The 27,922-nt window shown below is 40.5% G+C and overlaps 1 protein-coding gene across 9 annotated transcripts in view; it reads left to right on the top strand.

Moving 5' to 3' along the window:
• The window catches only part of FN1 (fibronectin 1), a 74,121-nt gene extending 55,979 nt beyond the window's left edge, over positions 1 to 18,142 (top strand). For 5 of the 9 annotated variants that reach the window (XM_049888093.1, XM_049888097.1, XM_049888095.1 and 2 more), the window contains 13 exons: positions 160 to 347; positions 1,757 to 1,844; positions 2,750 to 2,926; positions 3,917 to 4,006; positions 4,256 to 4,435; positions 5,761 to 5,850; positions 6,821 to 7,287; positions 8,420 to 8,558; positions 10,768 to 10,932; positions 13,188 to 13,313; positions 13,838 to 13,944; positions 16,704 to 16,814; positions 17,373 to 18,142. In XM_049888093.1, the coding sequence (XP_049744050.1) occupies positions 160 to 347; positions 1,757 to 1,844; positions 2,750 to 2,926; positions 3,917 to 4,006; positions 4,256 to 4,435; positions 5,761 to 5,850; positions 6,821 to 7,287; positions 8,420 to 8,558; positions 10,768 to 10,932; positions 13,188 to 13,313; positions 13,838 to 13,944; positions 16,704 to 16,814; positions 17,373 to 17,444 (2,000 nt within the window). In that variant the 3' untranslated portion in view covers positions 17,445 to 18,142. The remainder of the gene's footprint in view (positions 1 to 159; positions 348 to 1,756; positions 1,845 to 2,749; positions 2,927 to 3,916; positions 4,007 to 4,255; positions 4,436 to 5,760; positions 5,851 to 6,820; positions 7,288 to 8,419; positions 8,559 to 10,767; positions 10,933 to 13,187; positions 13,314 to 13,837; positions 13,945 to 16,703; positions 16,815 to 17,372) is intronic. The other 4 variants (XM_049888100.1, XM_049888098.1, XM_049888096.1 and 1 more) reach the window with 1 other exon arrangement.
• The last annotated feature ends 9,780 nt before the right edge of the window (positions 18,143 to 27,922 follow it).

Raw genomic sequence — 27,922 nt, 5'->3', positions numbered from 1 at the left:
CCATTTTGTATCTCTTCTTGCATTTTCTTTTACCGATTGACCAGGCAACCCACCTAACCAAACAAGGATATTCCTATTCTACTTCTTTGCATTCACTTTGCTTTCCCTTTTTCCCATGTCCTATATAAGATAACCTCTAACCAATGACCATCCCAACAGCTATCCCTGCACCAACCAACCTGAAGTTCACTCAGGTTACGCCAACAAGCCTGACTGCTCAGTGGATAGCACCCGATGTTCAGCTCACTGGATATCGAGTGCGGGTGACTCCCAAGGAGAAGACTGGACCAATGAAGGAAATCAACCTTGCTCCTGACAGCACATCCGTGGTGGTATCAGGACTAATGGTAAGAAGTGACCTTCTTTCATTGGAATAAAGAAGTAGATCATCCTCATACAGCTGCTGTTGAGTTGGCTCCAACATGTGGTGACCCCAAGTACAACAGAGGCCTTTCTTCTTAGTCTGTCTTAGTCCAAAAGCTTTGCTGAAACCTGTCCACCGTGGATGACCTGCTGGTATTTGAAATACCAGGGCCATAGCTTCCAGCATCATAGCAACATGCAAGGTACCACAGTATGAAAGGCTGACAAATGGGTGGTGGAACAGCTTATAAGATAGTGGAAATAGAGTAAAACCTGCAAAAGCTGAAACCTGTGTAAGGTGGAAACCTGTCAGAGAAGAAAAACTAAAATATTTTTCACTAAGAGAGAGCGTTAGAAAAGTGTTAAGACTTCACCCTGTCAAAGGCAGAAAACTTGTGAGACTTGGAAAAAACATTGAATTCTGGCTCTCACAGGTTTCACTGTATAATGTCATAATAAATCTAATTGTGTTCTTCTCTACCATCAAAATAATTCCATAGTATGTTTATATCAAGTAGAACTCCTTTATGTAGACTTAAGGTTTTCCAGATGACCATCTGAGACAGAATTTTATAAATAGTTTGGATTTTGCACAGCTCTTTTTTAGACACATTCTGCTTGTTTCAAAAGGTTGTGTGTGAGGGGAGGGTCAATTTACATATCCATAGGCTGAATGTATCAATCCACTTAGTTATGCATTTTCTCAGTTCTGTTACCTCTGAAAGGAATATGCTCTAGTTTGTACCAAACCACTTTGACCCTACCCTCATTAAAACATTTTTAATTCTCCTAGAAATTTAGCCCAGAACCTAGGAGATTGATGTACTTCTTAACATAAGGTCAGTTCTGGAAGAAACTACAGAGAGTTCAAGGATAAAGCATTCTCTTTGCTTCTCTATGATCAGAAAAATTCATAATTTACATCAGTCCACCCAACCACCATGAGTCAGATCATAAAAATAGGCTAATACCGTTTTTATTATTCATTGCTTTAATATAAGTATGTAGGCTATGGCTTACTTTGGTTTAACACCTGAGAATTTTTTTTTTTTTAATTTAATTTAAGCAGTAGAGGAATGAAATCAATCCAGGTGTTCGAAGTGTTATAGGTTTTGCTGATTTTTTTCCCCTTCTTTTATAACCACTGCTTTTATCTAGGAGCCTAGGTGGGTTAGTGATTAAGAGCTACAGCTGCCAACCAACAAGTCGGCAGTTCTAATCCACCAGCAAACCCTATGGGGCAGTTCTACGCTATTCTGTTGGGCTACTATGAGTTGGAATCAACGTGGCAGCAACGGGTTTGGCTTTGTTTTTGCTTTTGTCTAACGCCATAGTGAAATCATCATGCTCCAGAAGATCACCTTGCTAAAGCTTACCTTGCTCTTATTTCTAGGTGGCCACCAAATATGAAGTAAGCGTCTATGCTCTTAAGGACACTCTGACAAGCAGACCAGCTCAGGGAGTCGTCACTACTCTAGAGAGTATGTAATCAGACTTTTCAGTATCGAAAAACTGCTGTATAAACAGAAGTTAAAGAATGGTAAATGATTTTCTAGCTCACTGAGTTGACAGCTGAACGATTCACAGTCTGGAAGTTGGTTTGATCACCCATCATTTTGACTTACTGCTATCACCATTTACACCCTTCCAGAAAGTGGTCTACTGGCATGTAAAAGGGAATCCCTTTGTACTGTTATAACGTAGGCGTTAGGAACTAGGACTAACATCCAGTGAATGCTCTCCTTTTATGACTTTGTTTCCATAAAGTTAAGTTTGGGGAGAACACACAGGCTCTACTGAGTAGTCTTGAAAGTGAAATAAGTATTGGAGCAAATCAGGCCCAGGTTCTAGTTTTCTGCCATATCAGTAACCCACTGTATGCTCTTACAGAAATCATGTAAAGTGTATAAGTTGCCTCATCTATAAAATTGGGATGATGTTGCATTCGTTGAGAGAAAAGATATGAAGCCATATATAGATGAAAAACACTAGCAAGGCAATATGTAGGTATTATTGCTGGCTGGCCATTTTATTGTAACTCCTATCACACGTATTTTTACGTTACAATAAATTGATAATTTTGTTTTAACACTTACTGAGTTATTAGTAGGCACCTCAGAGCCAGGTCTGGGAACTACTGGTAGTATCTATCCGTAAAGGTTTTCAGTTCTTCAGAAAAAAAGGGATGATAGGTGAATATTTTCCTATTTCCTGATTACTGTTAACCTTTCTCTCTGGATACAATGGGAGAAAATTTACACATTATTAGATGTGTATTTTCTGTAGTGCATTTATTTGGTGTATAATAAGGAAACTTTTACATTACCAAACCCTCACATCTGTAGACCAAGCAGGCACTAACCCAACTGGCTCTGATTCTGTGCAGATGTCAGTCCTCCAAGACGGGCCCGCGTGACGGATGCAACTGAGACCACCATCACCATTAGCTGGCGAACCAAGACCGAGACTATCACTGGCTTCCAAGTTGATGCCATCCCAGCCAATGGCCAGACTCCGATTCAGAGAACCATCAAGCCAGACATCAGAAGCTACACCATCACAGGTGAGAGAACTCACTGCACTGACATTTGATAACCGCTACCACAACGCAAACTAGTTTGTTCATTATAGTACTACTTACACTGATTAAATTTACTTTTAACTTTTATAATTATCCATTTATGTTTTTGGAAAGGATATTTTTATACCATACCAAAAAAAGTGAAAATACCTGTGGCCATCAAGTCAATTTCAACTCATAGTCACCCTATAGGACAGACTAGAATTGTCCCATGGAGTTTCCAAGGTTGTAAGTCTTTATGGAAACAGACTGCCACATCTTTGTCGTGCAGAGCAGCTGGTGGGTTCGAACCATTGACTTTTCCATATGCAGCCAAGCTCTTAACCACTGCCCCTTCTCAGAAATAGTTTTATCCTTTGAATGCCTGAGCTCAGATAATAGTTGTCAGAGAAAAGGCACAAGTTTCATTCATCAATTAGATCAATGGTGCCCTTATAAAAAAAAATTGTTAACATAATGTTAAAACCAAAAGAAACTAAATGGTGATATATAGTTCTTAGCATTAGCATGGTTAGATATAAAAGCATAATTAAATTGAAAAGAACAAGCACCACCACTTGATAAAGGTCAAAGTTGTAGTCAGCAAATGTTTGCTCTAGATCAATTTGGGCCTTTCTGAACTTTAAAATTCTGATGCCAGGTACCAACCACTGAGTATCTGATTACCTGAAAACCCCCTCAATAAGTGTCTGCCCTACATTTTCCAAGACAGCAACCTACAACAGAAATTTTTCTCTATTTTAACATTTATTATTTAACCAATGTCTTTATCTGCATGGGTGATTCTCTTTTGAGATTGTTTCTCGTTAACAGTTCACACCCATACCACATTCTAATTTGTTGTTCAAATGTCGTCCACTTATGTGGTCTATATAATACAGAGCGGTAGAGGGGCCACGAAAATTGCAGGTAAGTTTGAAAATTGTCCTAGTTAAGCAGAACAGATAAAACGCATCTCTTCTCAAACCCCAGGTCTGCAGCCAGGCACTGACTACAAGATCCACCTGTACACCTTGAACGACAATGCCCGGAGCTCACCTGTGGTCATCGATGCCTCCACTGGTAACTGCACTTTCTACGGAAGAACTAAATGCCGTTAACACTGTCATCAGTCATGTGAACTTGGGAAACAAATGTGAAGCTGATATTTTTATGATAGATCACGGCAAATCATTTCTACTGTTTATAGAACTCTCAGATCCTCTCAAGTCTGTTAGAAGGGCTGGGAGAGGAGGGTGGGAGTAACTTTAATGTTCTTGGTTATCTATTTTCTTAGAAACTTAATTTTCCCTTCTTTTTTTTTTTTTAAAGCCATTGATGCACCATCCAACCTGCGTTTCCTGGCCACCACACCCAACTCCCTGCTGGTGTCATGGCAGCCACCTCGTGCCAGGATTACTGGCTACATCATCAAGTATGAGAAGCCTGGATCTCCTTCCAGAGAAGTGGTCCCTCGGCCTCGCCCTGGAGTCACGGAGGCTACTATTACTGGTATTGCTGCTTCCACGCTGTCATTTCCTTCCTCATTCCCTGGGATGCATGCTGTCTTTAGCAACTCCAGCTGTGTCTTTCATGCTATATCATGAGAACAAGAGGCCTTATTTCTGAGAACTTCAAAAAGCATTCTCAGTATAGGAGCTGGGGCTCATTGCATTCAAAAGGGATGCATCCATGAAAATGCAATCATTTAATATGGTCATATGGCTTAACTAGATTTATTTGTTGTAAGCTTGCACCTTTACATACTTATTGGTTCAGTCTTGGAATAAGATACTTTTAAAACAAACTAGCTAGGTAACTGTGATCCTGTCATCACTCTTAGCTCCCTATAGATGTGGTAATTGTGCAGAACTTATCAGAGTGCCACCTGCCATTACCTTCGTTATCCAGTGTCACAGAATAGGCCTTAAGGCAAAGTAATCCCAACCACCCATATTGGAGAGAGTGCCTGTAATGGGGAATAAGAGTTGTTCAATTATCTTATTTCACTTCCGTGGGAAAGATTATAGGTCTCTGACATTATTTTTGTGCAAGAGATTAAAACTTTAAACTGTGTCCAGGTATCATCTGGACTTTAAAATCCCTATAGAACACACAGATACCAGAAGGCCATGATGTTTTTTCAGTAATTTTGGGAACAGTTAAGTTGGACAGTGCCTACCATGACCATAATAGATTGGCCACTCTCTCCTGCACAGCCTTGTACCTTTACTCTTCCTTTTCATTGATCCTGCCCTTGCGGAATGTCTACTTATTTGTCCTAAGTAGATTCATGTATACAATCTGCACTGATCTCTCCCAAATGTATATTTCACTGGAGATGTACAAAACCCAACCAAACCTGTTGCCGTGGAGTCAATTCCGACTCATAGCAACCCTATAGGACAGAGTAGAACTGCCCCCATAGGGTTTCCAAGGAGTGGTTGGTGGTTTCAAACTGCTGACCTTTTGGTTAGCAGCCATAGCTCTCAACCACTACGCCATCGGGGCTCCTGAGGGTGTACAATGCTGATAAATCTTCGTGAACTTAAAAAGGCCAGTAAGACCACATGTTAAAGGAATACCTACAAAAAATTAGCATAAAAGTATTTATCTGGATGTCACATTTGAAAGTAAGATAATTAATTTGCTAAGTGGCCATCATATGCAGATGGCATATGTTGATTTTACCTCAAGCGCTATCAATTTTACCTCAAGAGGCCCGTGGCCAGTTGGAGAAGGAATCTCTGCTCCCCAGGAGCCAGTGCTGAGGAGACCAACTTCTACCAGATGAACTGAGTCCAAGGACATAACACAGTGGCTCTGTTTTCTCACAGGTCTGGAGCCAGGAACTGAGTACACAATCTACGTCATTGCCCTGAGGAACAACCAGAAGAGCGAGCCCCTGATTGGGAGAAAAAAGACAGGTAAAAGGGCACCTCCCTCCCAGTTAACAGGGAGAAAGCAAGATAAGATTAATTTCAAGTGATCAGGTTGCAGTGTGAAAAGCTTCTTAATGTTTTAATGCCTTTCTCATGGCATTTTTTTTTTTTTTTTCTGTTTAACGTATATATTGTATTCTTTGGTAACAGACTTGCAGAGTTCGAATATATTTTTTCTTTACAACAGCCAGTCAATATGAAGCTTTATTAATCGCCTTTTAAAAATTCAAACCAGATATTAAAATGAAAAAAAAAAAAAAATTTTTTTTTTTTTGCTATAGTTGCTATTCTTCTATACCTTCTAGTGAATTTACATTAAAAATAAATAAGTAAGTAGGGAGAGAAATCCTTCCCATTTGTCTTTATTCATTATTTGGTTTCTGAAACTTAGAACTAAATAACATCTTACCCTTTCATCCAGTTTCAGTTTAATTTTAAGAAAATGCTGTATCTATGCTGATAGGAAAATTTTAAAAGTACACATGTATGTATTTTTTTTTCTTCCTATTTTTAACCATTTGAAACCGTAAAAAAACTGTTGAGCCTAATCTCTGGAATTCTTGTACTTCAGGTACTGATACAATTAGTCTGAGATTCTAGTTCTTACCACTTGCTTCTCCAATGAAAAAAGAAATAGAAGAAAGGCTACATATTTCAGTTTTGTTAGGTTTATTTGAGCAAAGGCAGCTTCTGTGCGGCTCAGCAGTTCAAAGCTTTGTGTGTATGATAAATTCATACTAACACTTTTTTTCTTTCTCAACTATGAAGAAACCTTTGAGAAAAATCATAAAGCTTTCTTTCTGGAAAAAGTGTTTTGTAATCTGAGAACTGCTAATTTGCCATGGGCTTTAATCAAACTGATAAACAGTTGTTGCTTGAACTGATAATGATGAATGCTGCTACTTCAGGGAGCTTACTGCGCTTTGCTTTTTTGGCTCTAACCTCTCTTGGCTAGATGAGCTTCCCCAACTGGTAACCCTTCCACACCCCAATCTTCACGGACCAGAGATCTTGGATGTTCCCTCTACCGTTCAAAAGACCCCTTTCATCACCAATACTGGGTATGACAATGGAAACGGTATTCAACTTCCTGGCACTTCCGGTCAGCAGCCTAGTGTCGGGCAACAAATGATCTTTGAGGAGCATGGTTTTAGGCGAACCACACCACCTACAACGGCCACCCCCGTGAGGCATAGGCCAAGACCATACCCGCCGAATGTAGATGAGGAGATCCAAATTGGTCACGTTCCCAGGGGGGACGTAGACCATCACCTCTACCCTCACATTCTGGGACTCAATCCAAATGCCTCTACAGGACAAGAAGCTCTCTCTCAGACAACCATCTCTTGGACCCCATTCCAGGAAAGTTCTGAGTATATCATTTCATGTCACCCAGTTGGCATTGATGAAGAACCCTTACAGGTAAATGCTTTTTCTCTTTACTTCTGATGGGACAGAGCTGGGTAGCTGACATGACCAGAGCACTAATGAGAAGCAGCTATACTCCTAGGACCTCTCGGGAAGGTGGCACATTTAAGCCCTGATTTTGTAAAGATTTTAATTTAATCTCAATATGACTCTGTTTTGGGGGATACACCAGAGGGTGTCATTGGCTTTTATTTAGTAGAGAGAAGGAAGCGATTTGTATTTTTCTCATACATTTGAGGCTCCTTAATGATATGGACAAAGGGGTGATGCAAGAGAAGAGAAAGACGTATTCTGCCTGAATTTACATTTGTGTGCAGAAGGCTAAAATGCCATCCTTATAGTTTACCCCTGAAGAATTCATTATATATAATACATTTAAGGAAAAAGAATGTATGTGAAGCTGTGTTTATCAGCTGTTGTAAGTGATTGAGTCTTTAACCAAAGCTTCTCATCTTTAGTCTTGCCAGTATCAGTTTTTATTGCGTTCTTATTTTTGGAAAGTGACAGAGTTTTTGAAACTCTGATGACACTGTGGGAGATTTACGAGTTTGGATATAGGAGTTTGAGGATTTGTGAGAGTGTTGGAATCTGATGCCCCCATGCATAGCATGAATATATCTCCCTTCTAACACAGTATCTACATTTAATGTGAAGGGGACATAACCAGGGTTTCCGGTGGACTTTCACCGATCCATTACTGCAGTAGGATAAAGAGGAGGTCTCCTGGTAACTGTGGAGCACCTACTTACCACCAAAATCTGACAGATAGAGATGATGGCCCATATCCTCAGTCAGTTTCTCTTCTCAGCTGGTTGGAACCCCTTAAAAAAAAAAAAAAACCCTTTGCCATTGAGTTGATTCCGACTGATAGCAACCCTATAGGACAGAGTAGAACTGCCCCATAGAGTTTCCAAGGAGCAGCTGGTGGGTTACCAAGTGCCAACCTTCAGGTTAGCAGCCATAGCACTACACTACCAGGGGTTCCTTGGAACCCCTAGGCCCTCTTTATTTGTCTCCCTTTGCTTTGTTTACACCTCAAGGGTTATGAATAAGAGAGTAGGGGATCCCATGTCTATTCCTCATGATAATGCTTTCTCCTCCACCTTGGATGTACCAATAATTGCAGTTCCGAGTTCCTGGAACCTCTGCTAGTGCCACCCTGACGGGTCTTACCAGAGGGGCCACCTACAATATCATAGTGGAAGCACTGAAAGACCAGAAGAGACACAAGGTTCGGGAGGAGGTTGTTACCGTGGGCAACTCTGGTATGTGAACAGCCGTGCTCTTCAGGCCCAGGCTCCCCTCTGGACCATACCAGAGATGGCTTTTCCTACTGACTGTTCTTTTGTTGCTGTTGTCTTTTAACTTTGGGAGATAATTCTACACATCAACATGAAATAAATGAGCAACTTTAAATTCTATTATTTTCTTTTCATAGTATCCTAGGCCCTTTTCAAAATGCATAGATAAGTAGAATCTCAATAAGCACACAATATTAGCCCTGGAAGGGACTTCAAATATTATTTAGTCCAATACTCAGAGTCCCTGCTAGTGAATGTCTGAGTTGATATAGAGACGCAATTCTCCTGATGTCTTTTCGTGGACCCTCTCCAGCTTATGATACTGCTGTCCTCAAGAGTGATTTTTAAGAACCTGAGACTAATTAGCTGAGTCAAGGAAATCCCCCCATCGGCAGGCTTGAGGGACAGCTGGTTCTTGTTCCTGACATAAAACACTACCCACATAGCCCGTTTGTGTCCAGAAAGCTCCCTTATCCCAGTGTTATTTTAGGTCCTCCCCCAAACGCCGACTGTATAAGTCTAAAGCCTCAATACAATGAGGTTAAATGGTCACTGACTATACTTTTTAGCACCTGGAAGTCCTTTTAAACCAGCAGTGTGTCACCAGGCTTTTCAATCTGCAGCAGCTGATGATTCACCAAGGAACATGAGTGGGGAATAATCAAAGCCATGCATCTCACGTCTTCCAACTGGGGTGTTTTCTATTCCACATAAGCAGGGAGTATTAAATTCTGTTTCTGCCAAGAGACGGGCTTTATTCGTAGAGCCAGTTACTTCATGTCAGCCTCCTCCCCATCTGATGGCCGACTGCTATTTTACAAGGATAAACTCCTGTGACTTAGGCAGGTGAACATTATTTGAAACAGGGGGAGGGAGCCTTCATTGTGTGCTTGTTTGTATTACATAGACACCGTAATGCTTATCTTTTGTCTTTTATGCTTTTACAAGTAGAAATGCCACATGGAAGAAATTTTTAAGAGAGCACAGGGCTTTTCCACATCTTTTTTTTTTTTTTTAATTACATGTCCCTAACTTCAGCCAGGGTGGAATTTTAACTTCTGGCTCTTTTTAGAGTATTGAAACTCCTAGTAACGGTTGATGTTCTTCCATTTTTCTTTCCAACTCTCTGTTTCCAGCAGCCGTATTCTGTATGCTAGCCAGGTTCTCTTTGTGACATTTCAGACTTCCTAGTTTCTCCAAAAGACTATTTTCTTCCAGAGTGATGCTTTTTAAAATATTAGGCTCTTCAAATGTCTCTTGCTTTTGAGCCCTTGATTCTTGCACTGTAAAAAGAAATATACACAGCTCAACAGGGATTTAAAAGCACAGTAAGATAGTTTATTTAATTTTTTGTAGAGAATAACTTGAGCCATGCTTTGTTTGCATAGATTGTTTTAAGATACGCTTTTCCAAAACAAAAAGAGCCAAGGTCTTAAGTAAACATGAAGAGATTCCATTAATTATTTCTAAGTTATCCAAACCGTATGCCTCCTCTTATTTAGAATGGTTGACTTGATAAAGTAAAGCAGTCCTACCATTATGATAGTGTATACAATCTGGGATTTTTGCACCATTATGTAAAAATAAGTGCACTCACGAAAGCAAAGATTTTTGCATTATCAGCAAAAGACGGCCTCTAATAGTTATTCTTAATTTAGTGAGCACTTCCTAAGGGCTGGCACAGGACCAGTGGTTTGATTTCATGATCTCCTAATCTCATAGACCCCTGAGAGGCATGGGTATTATTATTATTATACCTCCTTATATTACAGGTGAGAAAAATGAGGCAGAGAAATGTTAAATAACTACTCAAGATCACTCAGGTACTGACAGAGGGGCATGACCAGCTTTTGCATTCCACCAAAGTTCTTAACTGGCATTAATTCCTTCAAGATCCACTCCATATTCTATAGATTTACCAGAAATGGTTATTTTTAAGAACTGATAGCAGAAATGAAAGATGGGCTTTCTTTAAAGACACCTGCAGGCAAGGGTCCACTGGTCCCATTTAAGCATTGTTTTTAGAGTAGCTGATGTATTGATGGAATAGATGAATGTCTCTTAGTGCTGCTGGGATTAAGTGATTGTATGCCATAAATCAGTTTTCATCTGTATGGTCCAAAACTACCAATAAGATCTGTTTTTTTTTCTTTTCCTGCTTTTCTTCCCACAGTCAATGAAGGCCTGAGCCAACCCACAGACGACTCATGCTTCGACCCCTACACGGTTTCCCACTATGCCGTTGGAGAGGAGTGGGAACGCTTGTCTGATTCTGGCTTTAAGCTCTCGTGCCAGTGCTTGGGCTTTGGCAGTGGTCATTTCAGATGTGACTCCTCTAGTGAGTAGCTGGCTTGGTCCATCCACTTGTTGGTCCATCTCTTCCAGTTCCATGCATTTGTGCTAATGTGCTGAGGAAGCATGTTTGGGCAGACACAGGCTCTTCCAAACATGAAGCAAACAATGGAATACTGTTTGACTCTGAGTAACATTTTGCATCATAGAAAAATGATGGGAAATTTTACTTGGTGAATATCGCTTCCTTTCAAGAGTCAAATGCTGATAGAGCGGAGCCCTGGTGGTGCAGTGGTTAAGAGCTCAGCTGTTAACCAAAAAGTCAGCAGTTCTACTCTGTCATACAGGGTTGTTATGAGTCAGAATCGACTCGACAGCAATGCGGTTTTTTTTTTTTTTTTTGGTCTTATGCTGATATAACTTAATTTAAAATACATTTGCAGAAGAGTATAATTTTTGAAATTTTCTGTGAAAAGAAATTAATAAAGTGAAACTCTTAGGAGGCAGTTCTAATGAAGAGTATCAGAAATCCCAAGTCTCTTTTAATCATTAATGTTTAGTAAGGTCTGAGGTAAACATTAATACTCACACGCCCTTTGAACACAAACCAAACATATACATGTCATTATATGTATACACACATACATCATGTGTACACACAAGCACACACACACACACACACACACACACCCCGGAGGCTTGGATATTGCTAATAATAAAGGGGAGGGTACAGATAATCTACTTGTAGATAATTAAGAATCAACTTCAGTTGAAAAATATTCAATTTCTAAATTATAAACAGATTTTAATGTTTTTATTTAAAATGATCACAGGAATTACTTATTGTGCTTTGAGATTTAGTATCAGAATTTATATACCTTTCATTTATACTTCATTTTTAGGAACTCTATTATTGACAATTGGTTAATTTTTACAAGTGTTAACTATTATGCTTTATAAACAAGCCTCCTATAGATGTATCTGGAAATCATATTCTGAGGAAATAAAAGATAATAGATTTCTTTATTAAGATTTTCAAAGTATTTTACTTAACTCATATACATGATACGATTTAACCCAGACTGAGCTTAAGGACTAAAATGTAGACAGCTCTGCTTGACCAACTACAAATGGAAAGGCGGGGTAGAGGAGTCTCGTCCACTGCTCACGAGCTGGAAGTTTTAAGATTTGGCATCAATCAGGTGATTTTCGAGGAGTCCTGGTGGCACAGTAGTTAAAGTGTTTGGCTGCTAACCAAAAAATTGGCAGTTTGAATCCATCAGCCGTTCCATGGAAGAAAGACGTGGCAGTCTGCTTCTGTAAAGATTTACAGCCTTGGAAGCCCTATGGGGCAGTTCTACTCTGTCCTGTAGTGTCACTGTGAGTCGGAATCAACTTGACAGCAGGGGGTTGGGTTTTTTTCTTTCTTTTTTAGGTGATTTTTAATTTCTGAAACTGAACTACTTTAAGTTTGTGTATGGTTTAGCTACACACGCACTTAGGTGCAATTGCTGAGCACAGCTATAAATTTATGTTTCTTTGGTTTACCTTACATAGTGTTTGGTCAGATGTCTTAATTGTCTAATACCATTTCTTAAAGTTGAAGGAACAGTCGAGTTGTTGACAATATGGGAAAAGTAGTATATTGTGTTTATACAAACTTATCAAGTGTGTTTTGTTTTAGAACAAGCCTGAGAGATTAAAAAGTCATCTTAATTATGTATACTAAAGATACATAACTGTCACTTTTAAGATATTCCTCAGAACCAGGCTTTTATTTGTTGGGATAATAACCATTGATTTATCATGTTGTTTGTTTTTGTTTTGCTTTGTTACACAGGTTTATTCTTTTTTTTCCTCCCATTTACATGAAACAGATTGTGGCATGTAGAAACCAGCTGATCTTTCTTTAATGATTGAGCTGCCTCATATCCAGGGTCTTTGCAGATTCAAAAAGTGATTTTTCATCTATGATCTGTTCTTAAGAGACTACTCCAACACTAGTTAGTTTTCTCAAAATTTTAAACCTCAATAGTGAGAATTCAAATGAAGATCCTTGACTATTCTTTGGTCACCTGACATGATTATGGTGGAGTAAATTGTATCTTAAAATGTCCTAGGAAATGGTAAAAATAGTATTTTAAAATCCACCCAATATAGGTCATAGGGCTCACAATTTAATTTCTCTTGGCCCTCCTTCCAGAACCATGGTATCTAACATCCATGACACATCCCAGGCCCCTCAGTCTTGTGAGTCAGAACACACCAATAACCCCGTCTCTAATTCTCCCCACCACGCAGAATGGTGCCACGACAATGGTGTGAACTACAGGATTGGAGAGAAGTGGGATCGTCAAGGGGAAAATGGCCAGATGATGAGCTGCACGTGCCTTGGAAATGGAAAAGGCGAATTCAAGTGTGACCCTCGTACGTCATCACAGATCATTTTAGTGGCTTATTGTGCACCCCGTCTCTTGTTATGGGGCTGTAACTCTCATTCTACAGAAATGATTGGAGACTTTAGGTCTCCTTGAGGAGTGAACCGTGGGTTTGTTTCCATCTGGGAAAGCGGAGACAAGCTTCAAAAAGGAGGCATGATTTAATGTTATTACAGGGTACTTTAGGACTTTTCCGATGGAGTGCTTTGACCATTAGCTGCAGTGAAATGTTACCGGGAAGCTTTACTGGTCTTTAGATTCAACTTTTTAAAATATGAAAGATGAGCTCCATCTTCCCATTGAACCCTTTCCGGGGTCTTAGATATAGTTTTTGGAAGCCGCCCTCGGATCTATGAGCAGTACCTCTCTTATAGACGGTTCACATAAACATGTGGCATGTGGGCAGGGATGATACACATTCAGGGCAGAGCCAGAATCCACCCCTTTAGAGCAGTCAGGTCTGTGCTGTTGTTCTCAGACTTACTTATGCTTCTGACTTGTGCCTACATGTAGATGAGGCAACATGTTACGATGACGGGAAGACATACCACGTAGGAGAACAGTGGCAGAAGGAATATCTCGGTGCCATTTGCTCCTGCACGTGCTTCGGAGGCCAGCGGGTAAGACCAGACACACGGCTCCCTGTGATTTAGATAAGGAGAAGGGGGTAGCTCCTGTTCCGATGACTGAGAGTTAAGATGCTTGAGGTGTGGCCGTGCTTCTTATAAAACGTTGAAATACTGCATTTCCTGTTGGCACACAGCTGCCTCCTGAGTACCCTGCCATGGTTTTTCCTGTCCCTGACTGCTTCACACCCTCCTCAGTCCTACTACTCTCGGGCCATCCCCATGCTTCAGCAACTGAAGCGCTAAATGCTACACAGCACTAGGCCTCCAGCTCCATTTAGATGGGCTGGTGCCCCTGTTGCTAAATGTTTCGAATAGCACCTTGGATCTAAGAAAATACTACTCTTTGTACCATCTCTCAATTAAAAAATAGGATCTTGTTATAGAACTATTGGAGTCCCTGGGTGGTATAAATGCTTAATGTGCTCAGCTGCTAACCGAAAGGTTGGAGGTTTGAGTCCATCCAAGGCACCTCCATAAAAAAGGCCTGGTAGTCTATTTCTGAAAAATCAGCCATTGAAAACCCTATAGAACACAGTTCTACTCTGACACACATGGGGTCACTATGAGTCAGAATTGGCTGGATGACAACTAATTAGAGGACTAGCAATCAAGGTGCTAAGTAATATGGGACAAACTGAGGAAATTGTTCTGGCCCTTGATATAGCTGGAGAGACTAAATTAGCATACATTGCACACTCAAGCTAATTAAGGTTCTGAGTGCATCTGACAAATACAATTTCAAGCAGGCTGGAACTAGCAAGAAAGGCTACAGTTAAAGGTGAAGCAGAAGCTGGCCAGGGTTTAGGATGGCTGAGGTTTGGCTGGGGAAGGAGAGGAATCAGGGCAGTGCAGCTAAGAGTTCAGACAGAGTACACACACCTCAGGAAGAAGGAAGGAGCTGGCATGGGTGGGCTCCCATGAGCCAACCCTCTTGACTGGAGTCTGGTGGTAAGATATTAGATGGGGAGAAGTGGATTGTGTGGGGCCCTGAAAGTCCTTTATTTAAGCCAATGCTTTTCAGCCATTTCTAATCTGAGTTCTCCTTCCATAAAACAAAAAAATCCTATGCCTTCCCCTAATATTACTTGAAATTTCAAAATAAAATGACTCTTGTAACTCAAATGAAAGAAGTGGAACATAGCAGTGCTTTGTTTGCAATGAAGACTTGCCTTCACCAACAGCTTCCCAAGTTACGTCACCTGAGGAACTTGCTCCCCACCCCAGGGGGAGATTCACTGGTTGATGCATTTGGCTTTAGGCAATTACAGGTACCCAGGAAAAGATGCATGATGGGAAATGGCCTTTAGGAAGATTAATCAGGCACCTGGGGAAGAGTCGTCAAAAGCCTGGCTCTGCTCCCACCTGAGGGCCTGGGCAGCCCATGAAAATGTCTCTGATTCTGCTCCACTCCCAGGTTATAATTAGGTGGGGAGGGAGGTATGTCAGTGAGCGCATCCTGACTGGGGAGAAGGTGTGGGGTCAGCCTTTCTCTGTCTCTTATTAACACAGAAATTGTGGTTCTACAACTCAGTCACCTGTGCTAATGTGCTTGATATAGAAATGTGCGATGGAAAGTGAGTTTATCAGGCTGTAGATTTGGGGTCACACCTTGGCATCTCCTCCTTGTTATTTATATACATGAAACCTTTCAGGAGTGACACCTATTCAGTTCTCAAGTAAGGTGATAAATGAAACACAAGAGTGAGAACTGTTAACATTTTTGGATGAAAGTAAGAGTCATTGATTTTATAAGTATGCATTTACTGGTATTGTGTTAGGGATTATGGGGAATGTGCTCTTAAATGGAGGAATATGCCTGAAATATTTATATGACCATATAAGAAAGAAAGTGATTGTATTATGTGGGGTTCTTTGGTTGTAAGAGAAAAGACCAAGTCAAATTGGGCAATGACAAGAAAGGCCCATAGAACTGTGAAGTCCCAGGAACTCCTGGCATTGGGAGTGTCTGGATTCCAGGAATGGCATCTGGGGTCTCTTGCTCTATGACATGCTTTCTCTTATATTGGCTTCATCATCCAGTTGGCTCCCCACTGGTGGTGACAAAGACGACTTCCATCAGCTCCATACTTACCTCTTAACAGCTTAGGAGCAACAGTGGAAGAGAACATGTGTTCTAGCAAAAATCCCAGCTTCGACCCATTCCCATCTACCATCTCATCTCTGGCCAGATGCAAGGCTACCACGTCACCAGCTGTGGAGTTTATCAAGGGAGTCACAATGGTGCAGTAGACAGAACTTGGCCAGGAGTCAACAGCTGGTGGCAGATCCATGTCTGCCAGCCGTTCACAGTGGGACTTCCCTCACTCCCCTAAGTTTCAGCTTCCTTGCCTGTACAATGAGGGTGTTTGTCCATTGTGATCTCAAGTCCCTTTTAAAAACTCTAGAATTCCATGAAAACCACTTCTGCCACTGAGTGCAAAAAGTGTTATCTTTCCCGTTGGGACTGAAATGAGCCTTAGCAGATGGTTCAGTTTGAAGAGGAAGGTAAGAGTACATTTCAAAAGAAAGGAAAAGCGTGGCTAGACAGAGGCAGTTATAAGAGTAATAAGCCAAAGTGTATTCTAAGAGTTGTAAATGAATGAAAGCATCATCAAAGCTTCATTAGTGATTAACTGTTTATATTTTTGCCACTGTATAAGAGCTGAAATTCTTCTTTAATTCAAGCACTAAAATGTGATGTCCTCAGCTTATCATAAACCTCATTTGACTCCGTGCTTCTGCTCTCTCAGGGCTGGCGCTGTGACAACTGTCGCAGACCTGGGGCTGAAGCTGGCCCTGATGGCTCCACCAGCCACACCTACAACCAGTATTCTCAGAGATACCATCAGAGAGCAAACTCTGTAAGTGCATTAGCTTCATAACTGTTTCTCCTCTAAGCTCAATTAGGTACACTGTAGGGGGTCTCTTTCTGTGGGTGCCTCCCTTCTGATTTCTCTGGGTGCCTTCCTTCTGAATGAGCCTTTTTTTTAATTACACAAATAGCTTATGAGTGGAATATTATATCCTGTAAAATAGTTTAAATTATAATTTCTTAAACTCTTGAACATCTTCTACTGCCCAGTGTATTGATTGTTAGTTTCTTGGAGCAAGAAAGAAATACTCTCCTATCTATGTTATTGTAGGAGTCCCAGGAGTAAATGGTTAAGTGCTCCCCTCCTAGACAAAAAGTTGGTGGTTTGAACCCACCCAGAGAAGCCTTGGAAGACAAGCCTGGCTATCTGCTTCTGAAAGATTAAGCCTTGAAAACTCTATGGAGCAGTTTTACCGTGCACACATGGGGTCATGATGTGTCAGCATCAACTTGAGGGCAACTAACAACAACATAATTATTGTCATTGAGGATCCCCATTTTTTCTGTAGTTGTCACTAATTTTTTTTTTCTTCTCTCATTTTAACAGAATGTCAATTGCCCAATTGAGTGCTTCATGCCTTTAGATGTACAGGCTGACAGAGATGATTCCCGAGAGTAATGTTTCCAACCCAGAGGAACAAGCTTGTCTCTCTGCCAAGATCCACCCAAACTGGAGTGATGTTAGCAAACCCCATCTTAGAGTGTTTGCTTCTCTCTTAAGCCCTTCGCTCTGGAGTAACTTCTCCAGCTTCAGCTCAACTCACAGCTTCTCCAAGCATCACCCTGGGAGTGTTTTGAGACTTTTCTCATAAATGAGAGCAGGACGTTGCCTGTTCTGCTCCAAAGTATTCGATACCACTCAGTATTCTACATGAAATGATTCTAACTTGTGATTTGGTTTGGGATCAATAGGGAAGTGTAGGCAGCCAACCAAGATGCAAGATGTATTGAAATGATATGACCCAAATGTTAAATAGGAAAGTTACCCAAACACTTCTGCTTTCACTTAACTGTCTGGCCCGCAATACTGTAGGAATGGCAAATCCTGGTTACTGTGATATTTAAAACATGCACAGTACTCATTTTTCCCAAATGATTCTAGTAATTGCCTAGAATTATCTTTCTCTTACCTGTTATTTATCAATTTTTCCCAGTATTTTTATATGGAAAAAAAATTGTATTGAAGACACTTAGTAGGCAGTTGATAAGAGGAATTTGGTATAATTATGGTTGGTGATTATTTTTTTATACTGTACGTGCCAAAGCTTTACTACTGTGGAAAGACAACTGTTTTAATAAAAGATTTACATTCCACAACTTCAAGGTCATGGGTTGTATTTTATATAAGGAAATTTGGGGAAAAATAATCATCTTCGTGAGTGTCCCTTTTCTTCTCAAATCAGCAAACACTTGAAAACCTATGATGTGTGAGGCTAATGCTTGGTGATTTAAGATTTTCTAAGTTTGTTACAAAAACAAAAACACAGATTTATTTTTGTCATTTCATCTCATCAGTGATGGAGTTAGCTTTGATTTGCTGCTTTTTCAGATTTAAATGAACTCAGATATTAAACTTGCTAGTGAACTCGCTAGAAGTATAATATGGTCGCTGTTTTCTATTATTCTTCCTGCCCTCCTTCCCTCCCTCACCCTTCCCTTTTTCTTTCCCTCCTTCTTTAAATCAACATCTATTCCATGAGATTACCTGTTAAGAAAATAAAAAGATGGCTGAGATGCTAAAACAGCTTGATTGGTATAATATTAGAGGTGTTTTCATTTAGGAAAACCCCTTGGTGTAGTAACCTCACTGCAACTTGTCTCAAGTCATGTCAGCTGACACTTGGTAGCTTGAGAACATCATCTCCCAGCTGAACAGCGTATGTTGGCCACGTACTCTTGGTACGCAAAAGCTATTTCCTTTATAGTCTAACTTTGGAGAAACAACAAAACTTTGGGGTTAAATCTGTCGTTGAGAATAGTAAATGGAGGCACTGAAAATAGTGATTATTAATTAGTGAAAGATTAGTAATTCGTAAGACACAAGACATGGAAAACACTTTGGTATATACTGCTGTGTAATGGGAGGAGCGCTGGCAGTCCAGTGGTTAAAGCACTCAGCTGCTAACCAGAAAGTTCCACAGGAACAATAAATAACTGGTCCCTCAGTGGCACAAATACTCATGCTCTCGACTACTAGCCAAAAGGTTGGTGGTTTGAACCCATCCAGAGAAGCCTTGAAAGAAAGGCCTGGTGATCCACTTCTGAAAGATCACAGCCTTGAAAACCCTGTAGAGCAGTTTTCTTCTGCACACATGAGGTCACCGTGAGTCAGAACGGACTAGATGGCAACTAAGAAGAACAGAAAGAAATTTCCTCATGGTTCATTTGTTAAAAAAAAAAAAATACACATTTGAATTGATGTATAGTTTATAAAATGCTTTGATATATAGCATCTCATGGGGGAGGTGGGGGTTTACAGCCTAACTTTACAGAAAATACAGCCAACGATCTTTTCTTTTTTTTAATATCATAACACAGATCCCACACTTTTGTTTAACATCACTGCTCTTTCAGCTTTATCAGGCCAGTAGTTACCAAGATAGCTTTCCTGCATATGTTGAGGGAAAAAAAATCACAGGAAGTACAGATCATGGTGATTTAAAGTGTCACTAAAACCTCTGACATATAGTCTGTGGGTGATGTACTCAGTTGGTCAGAGCTTTGTGCTAGTAACGCCAAGCTCACAGGTGCCCCCGTCCGGACATGGCCCGGGAGCTTCGCTCTGCATCATGAGCTATCAGAGGCTCACCTTCCTGTCACCACTGACTCACTGTGGTCTAAAACTTAAAATTAAGGTGCAACATTATGGGGTGCCTTGACATCTGGTAAACTTGACAGGACCTCGAATAACCTAACCACCAGTGCCCCTCCTGACCCTGCTCCTACAGATAAGGTCCCCTAGCAAAGGGACCAGGTGCACTTCCCACTTATCCCAGAGCAGTGGGTTTCAAGTCCCTGCCAGTCACAGGATTATTGAACAAGCTTACCACATCCTCTCCTGGGAGCCAGGGGGTACCTCTCCATCTTGATATTATAAAGCCTGCCTCCCCACAGACCCTAGTTGTTCACTGTGTCCCCATGCATTCTGTAGGGTGTCCTCTTCCCCCAGGCTGCGAGTATATGGGACGAATTAACTGCTGTCAAGCTTATCTGTCCAGCGTCAGGTGCAGTGTGTTGGCCATTCCATACCCTAGGGCAGGATCCCTTCCTCACCAACCCATGAAAAGAAGGCAGTAAACACTCATTATTGCTCACTGGAGAGACAATGTGATGCAATTCAAACCAATACTCCCTGAGACAAGGAATTACACTAAGGACACATTCACATGTGAAGAGAGGGCTCTGGTAACTCAATGAGAAAGACATGCCTCAACTGAATTTTGTTTATGCATCTTTATATTTTAAAACATAAGAAAGGAGTAGCTTTAGGTTGAGCCTGACTATACTTCAAACCAATTGTCCTACTATAAATCTAAAAATACTTTCCCTAAAGTGCAGTTTGGAGCCTGGTGGTGCAGTGGCCAAGCATTTGGCTGCTAACCGGAAGCTCGGGAGTTGGAATCCACCAGCCCCTCCTTGGAAACCCTGTGGGGCAGTTCTACTGTGAGTAGAATTCTACTGTGAGTCAGAATCAACTCGACAGCAAAGGGTTTTTTTAAGTGCAGTTTAATTCAGTTGGATTATAGAATTAAATTGATAGCAAGTGTTTTTGACTACTTACACACTGAGATGTAAAAATCACAAACTCGACATACAAGTAACAACCCACCTTTTCTGGAATGTTTGCTGGATTCCCAAAAGCAGTATATGTTAAACTTAAAAATTAAACTATTTCAATAGTGAGCCAGTAACAACGTTTAAACAATCAGAATCCCAAAACAAAAGGCCCTTTCTGTTTTGGTATCACAACGCAAGAAGAAAAGAAGAAAAGAAAAAAAACTTTTTTTTACCGTTTCTCAGCCAAATTGTTCATGAGAAACGGTAAAAAAAAAATATTTTTTTTTATGAGGAACAATTATTTCCAAGACACTTTACAGTTTTTTTTACTTACTCATGGTACTGGTTTCTCTCAGAATTTTCTTACACAGGCCAGAATGAAAAGACATAATTAAAAAACCAAGTTAGATTTAGGCAAGAAATTGCCAATTCAAGAAAAATCAGGTAAAGCTAGTAAATACTACCAACCTATGGAGCCCTGGTGGTGCAGTGGTTAAGCGCTGCTGCTGCTAGCCAAAATGTCGGCAGTTCAAGTCTGCCATCTGCTCCTTGGAACCCTATGGAGCAGTTCTACTCTGTCCTATAGGGTCATGATGAGTTGGAATTGACTCGATGGCAATGGTTTTGGTTTTTGGTTTAAAGTTTTACCTTGCCTTGCTGCACTTATAAAGAAATTTATTGTTGTGTGGTTTATATTGTTTTCAGCTCTAACGCAAATTAGTCTGTATAATAATATCACGGTAAGCCTGTAAGGCACACTCTCTATGGAGGCGAATAAAGAGGTGATCAGGTGGAAATAACAAGGATAGGAAATGACTTTTCTATTTAATTATATTTCCACTGATAATTCTATTCCATTTCTAGATGCATGAAACTCATTGAAGTGATTAAGAAACATCACATCAGCACATTTAAGGCCTGAAATTGTTTCCTGTTCAGTAAGTTCCCACTACTGTGTTAGGGAAAGTGGCAGGCTACAATTAAAAAACCCCATTTTCAGGGGATACAATTCAACCATTTAAAAAAAAAAAAAACACCACTCTTGGGATGTCTCATGTTTGGGAACATTTAAAAATTACCTTTAAGGCTGAGAAAGCAGAAGCAGCAGGAAGATGACCTTGCACTGTCATGGACTATTCAGACCAAGGGAGTTCTTTTTAAAGGGAAAAAAAAAAAAATTTTTTTTTTATGCACTTATAAGGGGTCCCAGGGTGGCACAAACAGTTATGGTAAGCAACTGACTACTAACCGAACAGTTGGCAGTTTGAACCCACCCAGAGGCACCTCAAAAGAAAGACCTGACAATCTGCTTCTGAAAGGTCACAGCCTTGAAAACCCAGTAGAGCAGTTTTGCTCTGACGCACATACATAGGGTCACCATGAATCAGAATCGACTTTTTTTTTTTTTTCTGATATGGCACTTATATTTGAAATGTGGGCTGTTTTCATCTTCATATTGTCCCATTCCATATCCCAATTAAAAGAATTAAATTTGAATTGCAAACAAAAATCTATATAAATTACAAGTGAAGAGAGGAAAATTCTCTAAGTAATAAAAGAGCAAGAGAAATGGTGCTTCAGCTGAAATCCCTAAATGGAAAATTCCTTTTTTAACATCCCTCAATAGAGTTAGGCATTAGAGTAAGGCATGTTTTACATTTCCTTGAATTCCTTTTTACATATTCTTTAGAGATATATAGGTTTTAACAATCCTAGGAGCCAAATTTATCTCTAAAAGAGCTCTTGTGTGGAGCTCCCAAAGACAGAAATTAGCATCGTTTGGAGGCTGCATGAGACAACAGCATGAGGCAATCCTCATCACCCTGTACTCACCGGGCTGGAACATCCCCTCACCTGTCCCTCAGGCTGCCACCACAGCAGGACTCCCTCACTTAAAACACGTCCTAAGACACACTGAAAGACAAGGGTTCTCCCAGTGAGCTCTTTCATCACAGCACTTTGAAAACCGTCATTTTGTTCCAGAAGGAAGCGATACTTCTGCTAGGAGACTGCTGGACAGGACTTATAACGAAACCTGCTGATCTGTGTAATTCAGCATTAGTCGTCAGAGGCTAAGCTGAGCACTGGAAGCCATTTTTGACTAAAAAATACGCAGCTTTGGTGGAGAAATTGGAAAACTCATGAACTGCCATTGGGGATGTAAAATGGTGCATTTTACATTTCCACTGTGGAAAAGTCTGGCAGTTCCTCAGAAAAATACATGTAGAGCTAACATGTTGTTGTTGCTAGGTGCTGTCAAGTCAGTTCCAACTCAGTGACCCTATTCATAACAGAACAAAACACTGACCGGTCCTGCGCCGTCTTCACAACTATTGCTATGTTTGAGCCCGCTGTTGCAGCCACTGTGTCACTCCACCTCATCGAAGGTCTTCCTCTTTTTGGTGACCCTCTACTTTACCAAGCATGATGTCCTTCTCCAGGGACTGGGCCCTCCTGATATAACATGTTCAAAGTATGTGAGACGAGTCTCACCATCCTCGTTTCTAAGAAACATTCTAGCTGTACTTCTTCCAAGACAGTTTTGTTCATTCTTCTGGCAGTCCATCGTATATTCAATATTCTTCGCCAACACCATAATCTAAGGGCATCAATTCTTTTTCTGTCTTCCTCATTCATTGTCCAGCTTTCACATGCCTATGAGGCAACTGAAAAATACCATGGCTTGGGTCAGGCATAACTTAGTCTTTAAGGTGACATCTTTGCTTTTTAACACTTTAAAGAGGTCTTTTGCAACAGATTTGCCCAGTGCAATATGTCATTTGTTTTCCTGACTGCTGCTTCCATGAGTGTTGATTGTGGATCCAAGTAAAACGAAGTACTTGACAACGTCAATCTTTTCTCCATTTATCTCGATGTTGCTTTTGGCCCAGTTGTGAGGATTTTTGTTTTATGTTGAGGTGTAATCCACAGTGAAGTCCAAAGCTTCAGTATGTAAAGTTCATACTGTAATCCAAAGCTGTAGTCTTTGATATTTATTAGTAAGTGCTTCAATTCCTCTTCACCTTCACAAAGGTTGTGTCATATGCATATCTCAGGTAGTTAATGAAAGCTACTATAGATGAAAGCTACTACATGACCCAGCAATTCCACTCTATAAACCCGAGAATTGAAAATGCAAGTTCATACAAAAACTTCAACACAAATATTCATAGCAGCTTATTCATAAAAGCCAAAATGTAGAAGCAACATAAATGTCCATCAGCTGATGAATGAACAAAATGTGGCATATCCATAAAATACAGCTCTTAAAAGGAATGAAATACTAACACATGCTACAACATGGGTAAATCTTGAGAACATCATGCTAAGTGAAAGCAGCCAGACATGAAGGCCACATGTTGTATGATTCCATTTACAGGTAGTCTCTGATTTACAACAGGGCTCCATTCCAACTCCACGATGTCGGTTCTGACATAAGTTGAATACTTTTTTTAGTTTTTATTATTGCCTTCTATTATCAGTATCTTTAAAAATCTGGGCTTTGAACATCTGCGAGTAAACTGCATGTAGTATATATTACTAATGATAAGATGGAAAAAAAAAACCAAAAATGGATGGTCATTAAGCACATTTTGTCATAACTCAAATCCGTGTAAGCTGGGGCCTGCCTGTATATGAAACGTTCACAATAGGCAAATCCATGGAGACAGAAAGTAAATTAGTAGTTGCCCGAGAGAGGTGAATGGGGGGTGACATTAACGGGTAAAGAGTTTCTGGGTGATGAAAATGATCTGGAATTAGTGGTGACGACTGCACAACTTTGTGAATATACTAAGAACCACTGAATGGTACAGTTTAAAATGATTAAAACGGTGAGTTTTATGTTATGTGTATTTTATTTCAATAAAAAAAGAAAAATGCCACTTTGCTTATAGAAGGTCTCTCTAATATTCTTTTGCTTATTGCTAAGAACTGAGGTGTGAAGAAAAAGAATAGCTGAAAGATTGAAAGAACTCGGAAACATTTTGACTACCAATTTGGAAACTGAAATAAAACCTTCCACGAACATATACTTAGTACTTTTATAGTGATTTCCATACATTAATCTTATCCTCCACTACTCCCATATCCCCATATACACAAAAACACTATGAAAGCCAGTAGCATTTATTACAAGCAGTACATATCATGTCCCAGGTGGTATTCTAAGTGCCCTTGCATATTGTATCTTATTTACGCCTCAAAACGCCCCTAAGAGGTGGTGTTATGAACTGGGTGCCTCCGAGAGGTAAGTTCAAGTCCAAGCCGTTTCACCAGTGAATGTGACCTCATTTGGGCAAACAGGGGTTTTCTTTCCAGATGTTACCAGTTAAATTAATAAAGCCACACCAGAGTAGTGTGAGCTCTAGTCTAAATCCTTTTTAAAAGAGGATTCATCTGTGAGCAAAGGAAAACAACAGATTGCCAGCAGCTACAAGAAGCTAGAAGAGGCACAAGACAGTCCCAATCGCAAAGCCCCCAGAAGGAATCAACATGGTGAGATCTGTACTTGGGCTTCTAGCCTCCAGAATTCTGAGATAATAGGATTGTTCTTTTAAGCCACCTACTTGGTAAAGGAGCCCTGGTGGGACAAGGGTTAAGCTCTCTGCTACTAACCTAATGATCGGCAGTTCGAATCCACCAGTTGCTTGGAAGAACAAAGATGCAGCAGTCTGTTTCCTTAAAGATTACAGCCTTAGAAACCTTATGGGGCAGTTCTACTCTGTCCCGTAGGGTTGCTATGAGTCAGAATTGGGTTTTTTTGTTTGTTTTGAGGTATCTGATTATGGCAGCCCTAGAAAACTAGGCAGGTGGGTACTGTTATCATCATCATTCTACAGAGCGAGGGAAAGGCTAAGGGAATCATCTAACATCACACAGCTTGTAAGTAGCAGAGCTGGGACTCAAACCCAGACAGACTAGCTCCAGGGTGTGTGCTTTTAACCTGGACGTCACTCAGCCTCTCTGATGGCTGAACGCAACTCCACTTTACAGAAAACAAATTCTAAGAGGTCAAGGGACTGCCCAAGATCACCCACTGGTGAGTGGCATAATGAGGGCGTGGTATCATAAAAGGCACAAAGTAGCTTCCTGGAGGGAAAGGAGGGCCATGAACAGGAGCAGACAGGTGGTGGTTCTCAGGGCTGGTGGCAAAATTCCATTTCTTGATCTGGTTGGTAGTTACACAAGTGTTCATGTAAAAAGTATTTGGAAAAGTATAGCTATATTGTATGTCCTTTTCCATGGGCATGATTTTAACGGTGTTTAGCAAAGATGACGGTGCCTAAGAATAGGCTGCTAACCAAAAGGTTCGCGGTTTGAACTCACCAGCCCTGCTGCCAGAGAGAGATGTGGGAGTCTGCGCTGATAAAGATTTACAACCTTGGAAACCCTGTGGGGCAGTTCTACTCTGTCCTATAGGGTCGCTATGATGACAGCAGTAAGTTTGGTTTTTTTGGAAGAATTGAAGGCACTGGGAACTTTAAGACCCACAGGGGCAGTGTGTGGTGCTCTGAGGAAGGGAAAACAGAATGGGCTTCAGAAGGTGCCCGTGGAGAGAAGCAGGTATCAAAAAGCAAGGCAACAGTAAGATGTGTGCAACGGGGTTCCCAGTAGATGATGTTCACAAATGAATGAGGTATTGGTTCTTTTCTTCCTGTGCCCCAGGTGTTCCCCCAATGTAAATATACTCTTTACAGATCCAGGTGTTTTATGTTACAGGTCTTCTGCCAGTTCTCTCTCACTGAAATGGCAGGTGTAAGAACACTGTGCCTTTCGTTTGAATGTCAGTGAAAGTCCAGTCTCCAGGTTTTGAATGTCCTTAATGGTATTCTGTGTTAATGGTGTTCCAGTTCCAGACACTCCCTAAGTGCTCAACTTCCTTGGCTGCTGGCTCCCTTGACCAAAATTAACCTGAGTGCAGACACAGGGAAACAATAAAACAGAGCAAATTGTAAGGAACCCCAGGGATGAGGTGGTGCTTATCCACTGAATGGGGGTGAGGGGTGGTGGCTTCGGACCTACATAGAGCACCATTTGGCATGGGCAGTGAGAGGGTATAAAATGAGAAAGTAACTGTTGGAAGCCCTAAACTGAGTGGTTTTGTGAACAATGACTGACAGACTTTTTTTGTTGCTTGGTGTGCTCTTCATTCAAACCTCCCCCCTCTGAACTCCTTGGGCTGAGGAGGATTGCATCTGTTTTTCTGTTGCAAGCACTGCCTGACAGAGTAGCCAATACTGGCAGGGAAAAATGAGCTCATAAGCCAACATGCCAAGACATTTGAGAACAATGATTTCAAAAGAAAAATAACAAATTGGATTACAGATTCCAACACATGCAGAGATCGTAATACTGACAGAGCTAGAAAGGAGGTATCAACAATATAAAAAAAAAAAATTATCAGATGTGAAAAATAATATTGCTGAAATAACTCAATAGATGGGACAAAGAGAAGAATGGATACAATGTAGGAACTAACTAGTGAATTGGAAGACCAGACTAAAGAAATCTCCCAGACAGACAAAGGAAAGGAAAAACAAATAGAAAATATAAAAAAGAAGAGTTAAAGACATATGGAAAAAGATTTAGAATGCTAACATCTGGATAAAAGAAATGTCAAAGACAAACAGAAACGGAAAAGAGGAAATACTAGCAGGAATAACATAAGTTTCCTAGAATGAAAAGTGGGGGAGGGGGAATGAAGGACTTCAGGCTGAAAGGGCCCGCAGAGTATTAATGAGGAAAAATAAGGAAAACCCACTAGACATATTAGAAGTTTTAGAATATCAACATCAAAGACAAAGTGCCATTAAGTTTCCCACAGAGGAACAAGATTCAGAGTAACATCAGATTTTTAAATACAACAATAGACACAAGAAAACGGTAATGTTTTCAAAGTATTGAAGAAATTAGAGACCAAAATTTACATCTAGTCAAAAAGAATTCAAATATACAGGTATTCTAATACAAGGCTACGGAAGCTTTGCCAAAAGAATCACATCACATAAATAAGAAAAAACCAAAAAGCAAACCCATTGCCATCGAGTCAGTTCCAACTCAGCAACCCTGCAGGACAGAGAACTGCCCCACACAAGAAACGGTTTCCAGGAAATGCCTGGTGGATTCAAACTGCCGACCTTTTGATTAGCAGCCCAATTCTTAACCACTAAGCCACCAGGGTTTCCCTAAGGGGAGATAAACTCAGATGTTCCAGGAGATAATATAACCAGAAACCTTGGGAAGTTTGATCTTTAAAAAAAAAAAAGCTAAGAGTTGTCTTCATAACCCAGAATTGAAAGTATAGGTATTATCAACATG

Source organism: Elephas maximus, chromosome 6 (assembly GCF_024166365.1).
Source record: "Elephas maximus indicus isolate mEleMax1 chromosome 6, mEleMax1 primary haplotype, whole genome shotgun sequence".
NCBI lineage: Eukaryota > Metazoa > Chordata > Mammalia > Proboscidea > Elephantidae > Elephas > Elephas maximus.
This window is presented reverse-complemented; position numbering and strand designations above follow the sequence as displayed.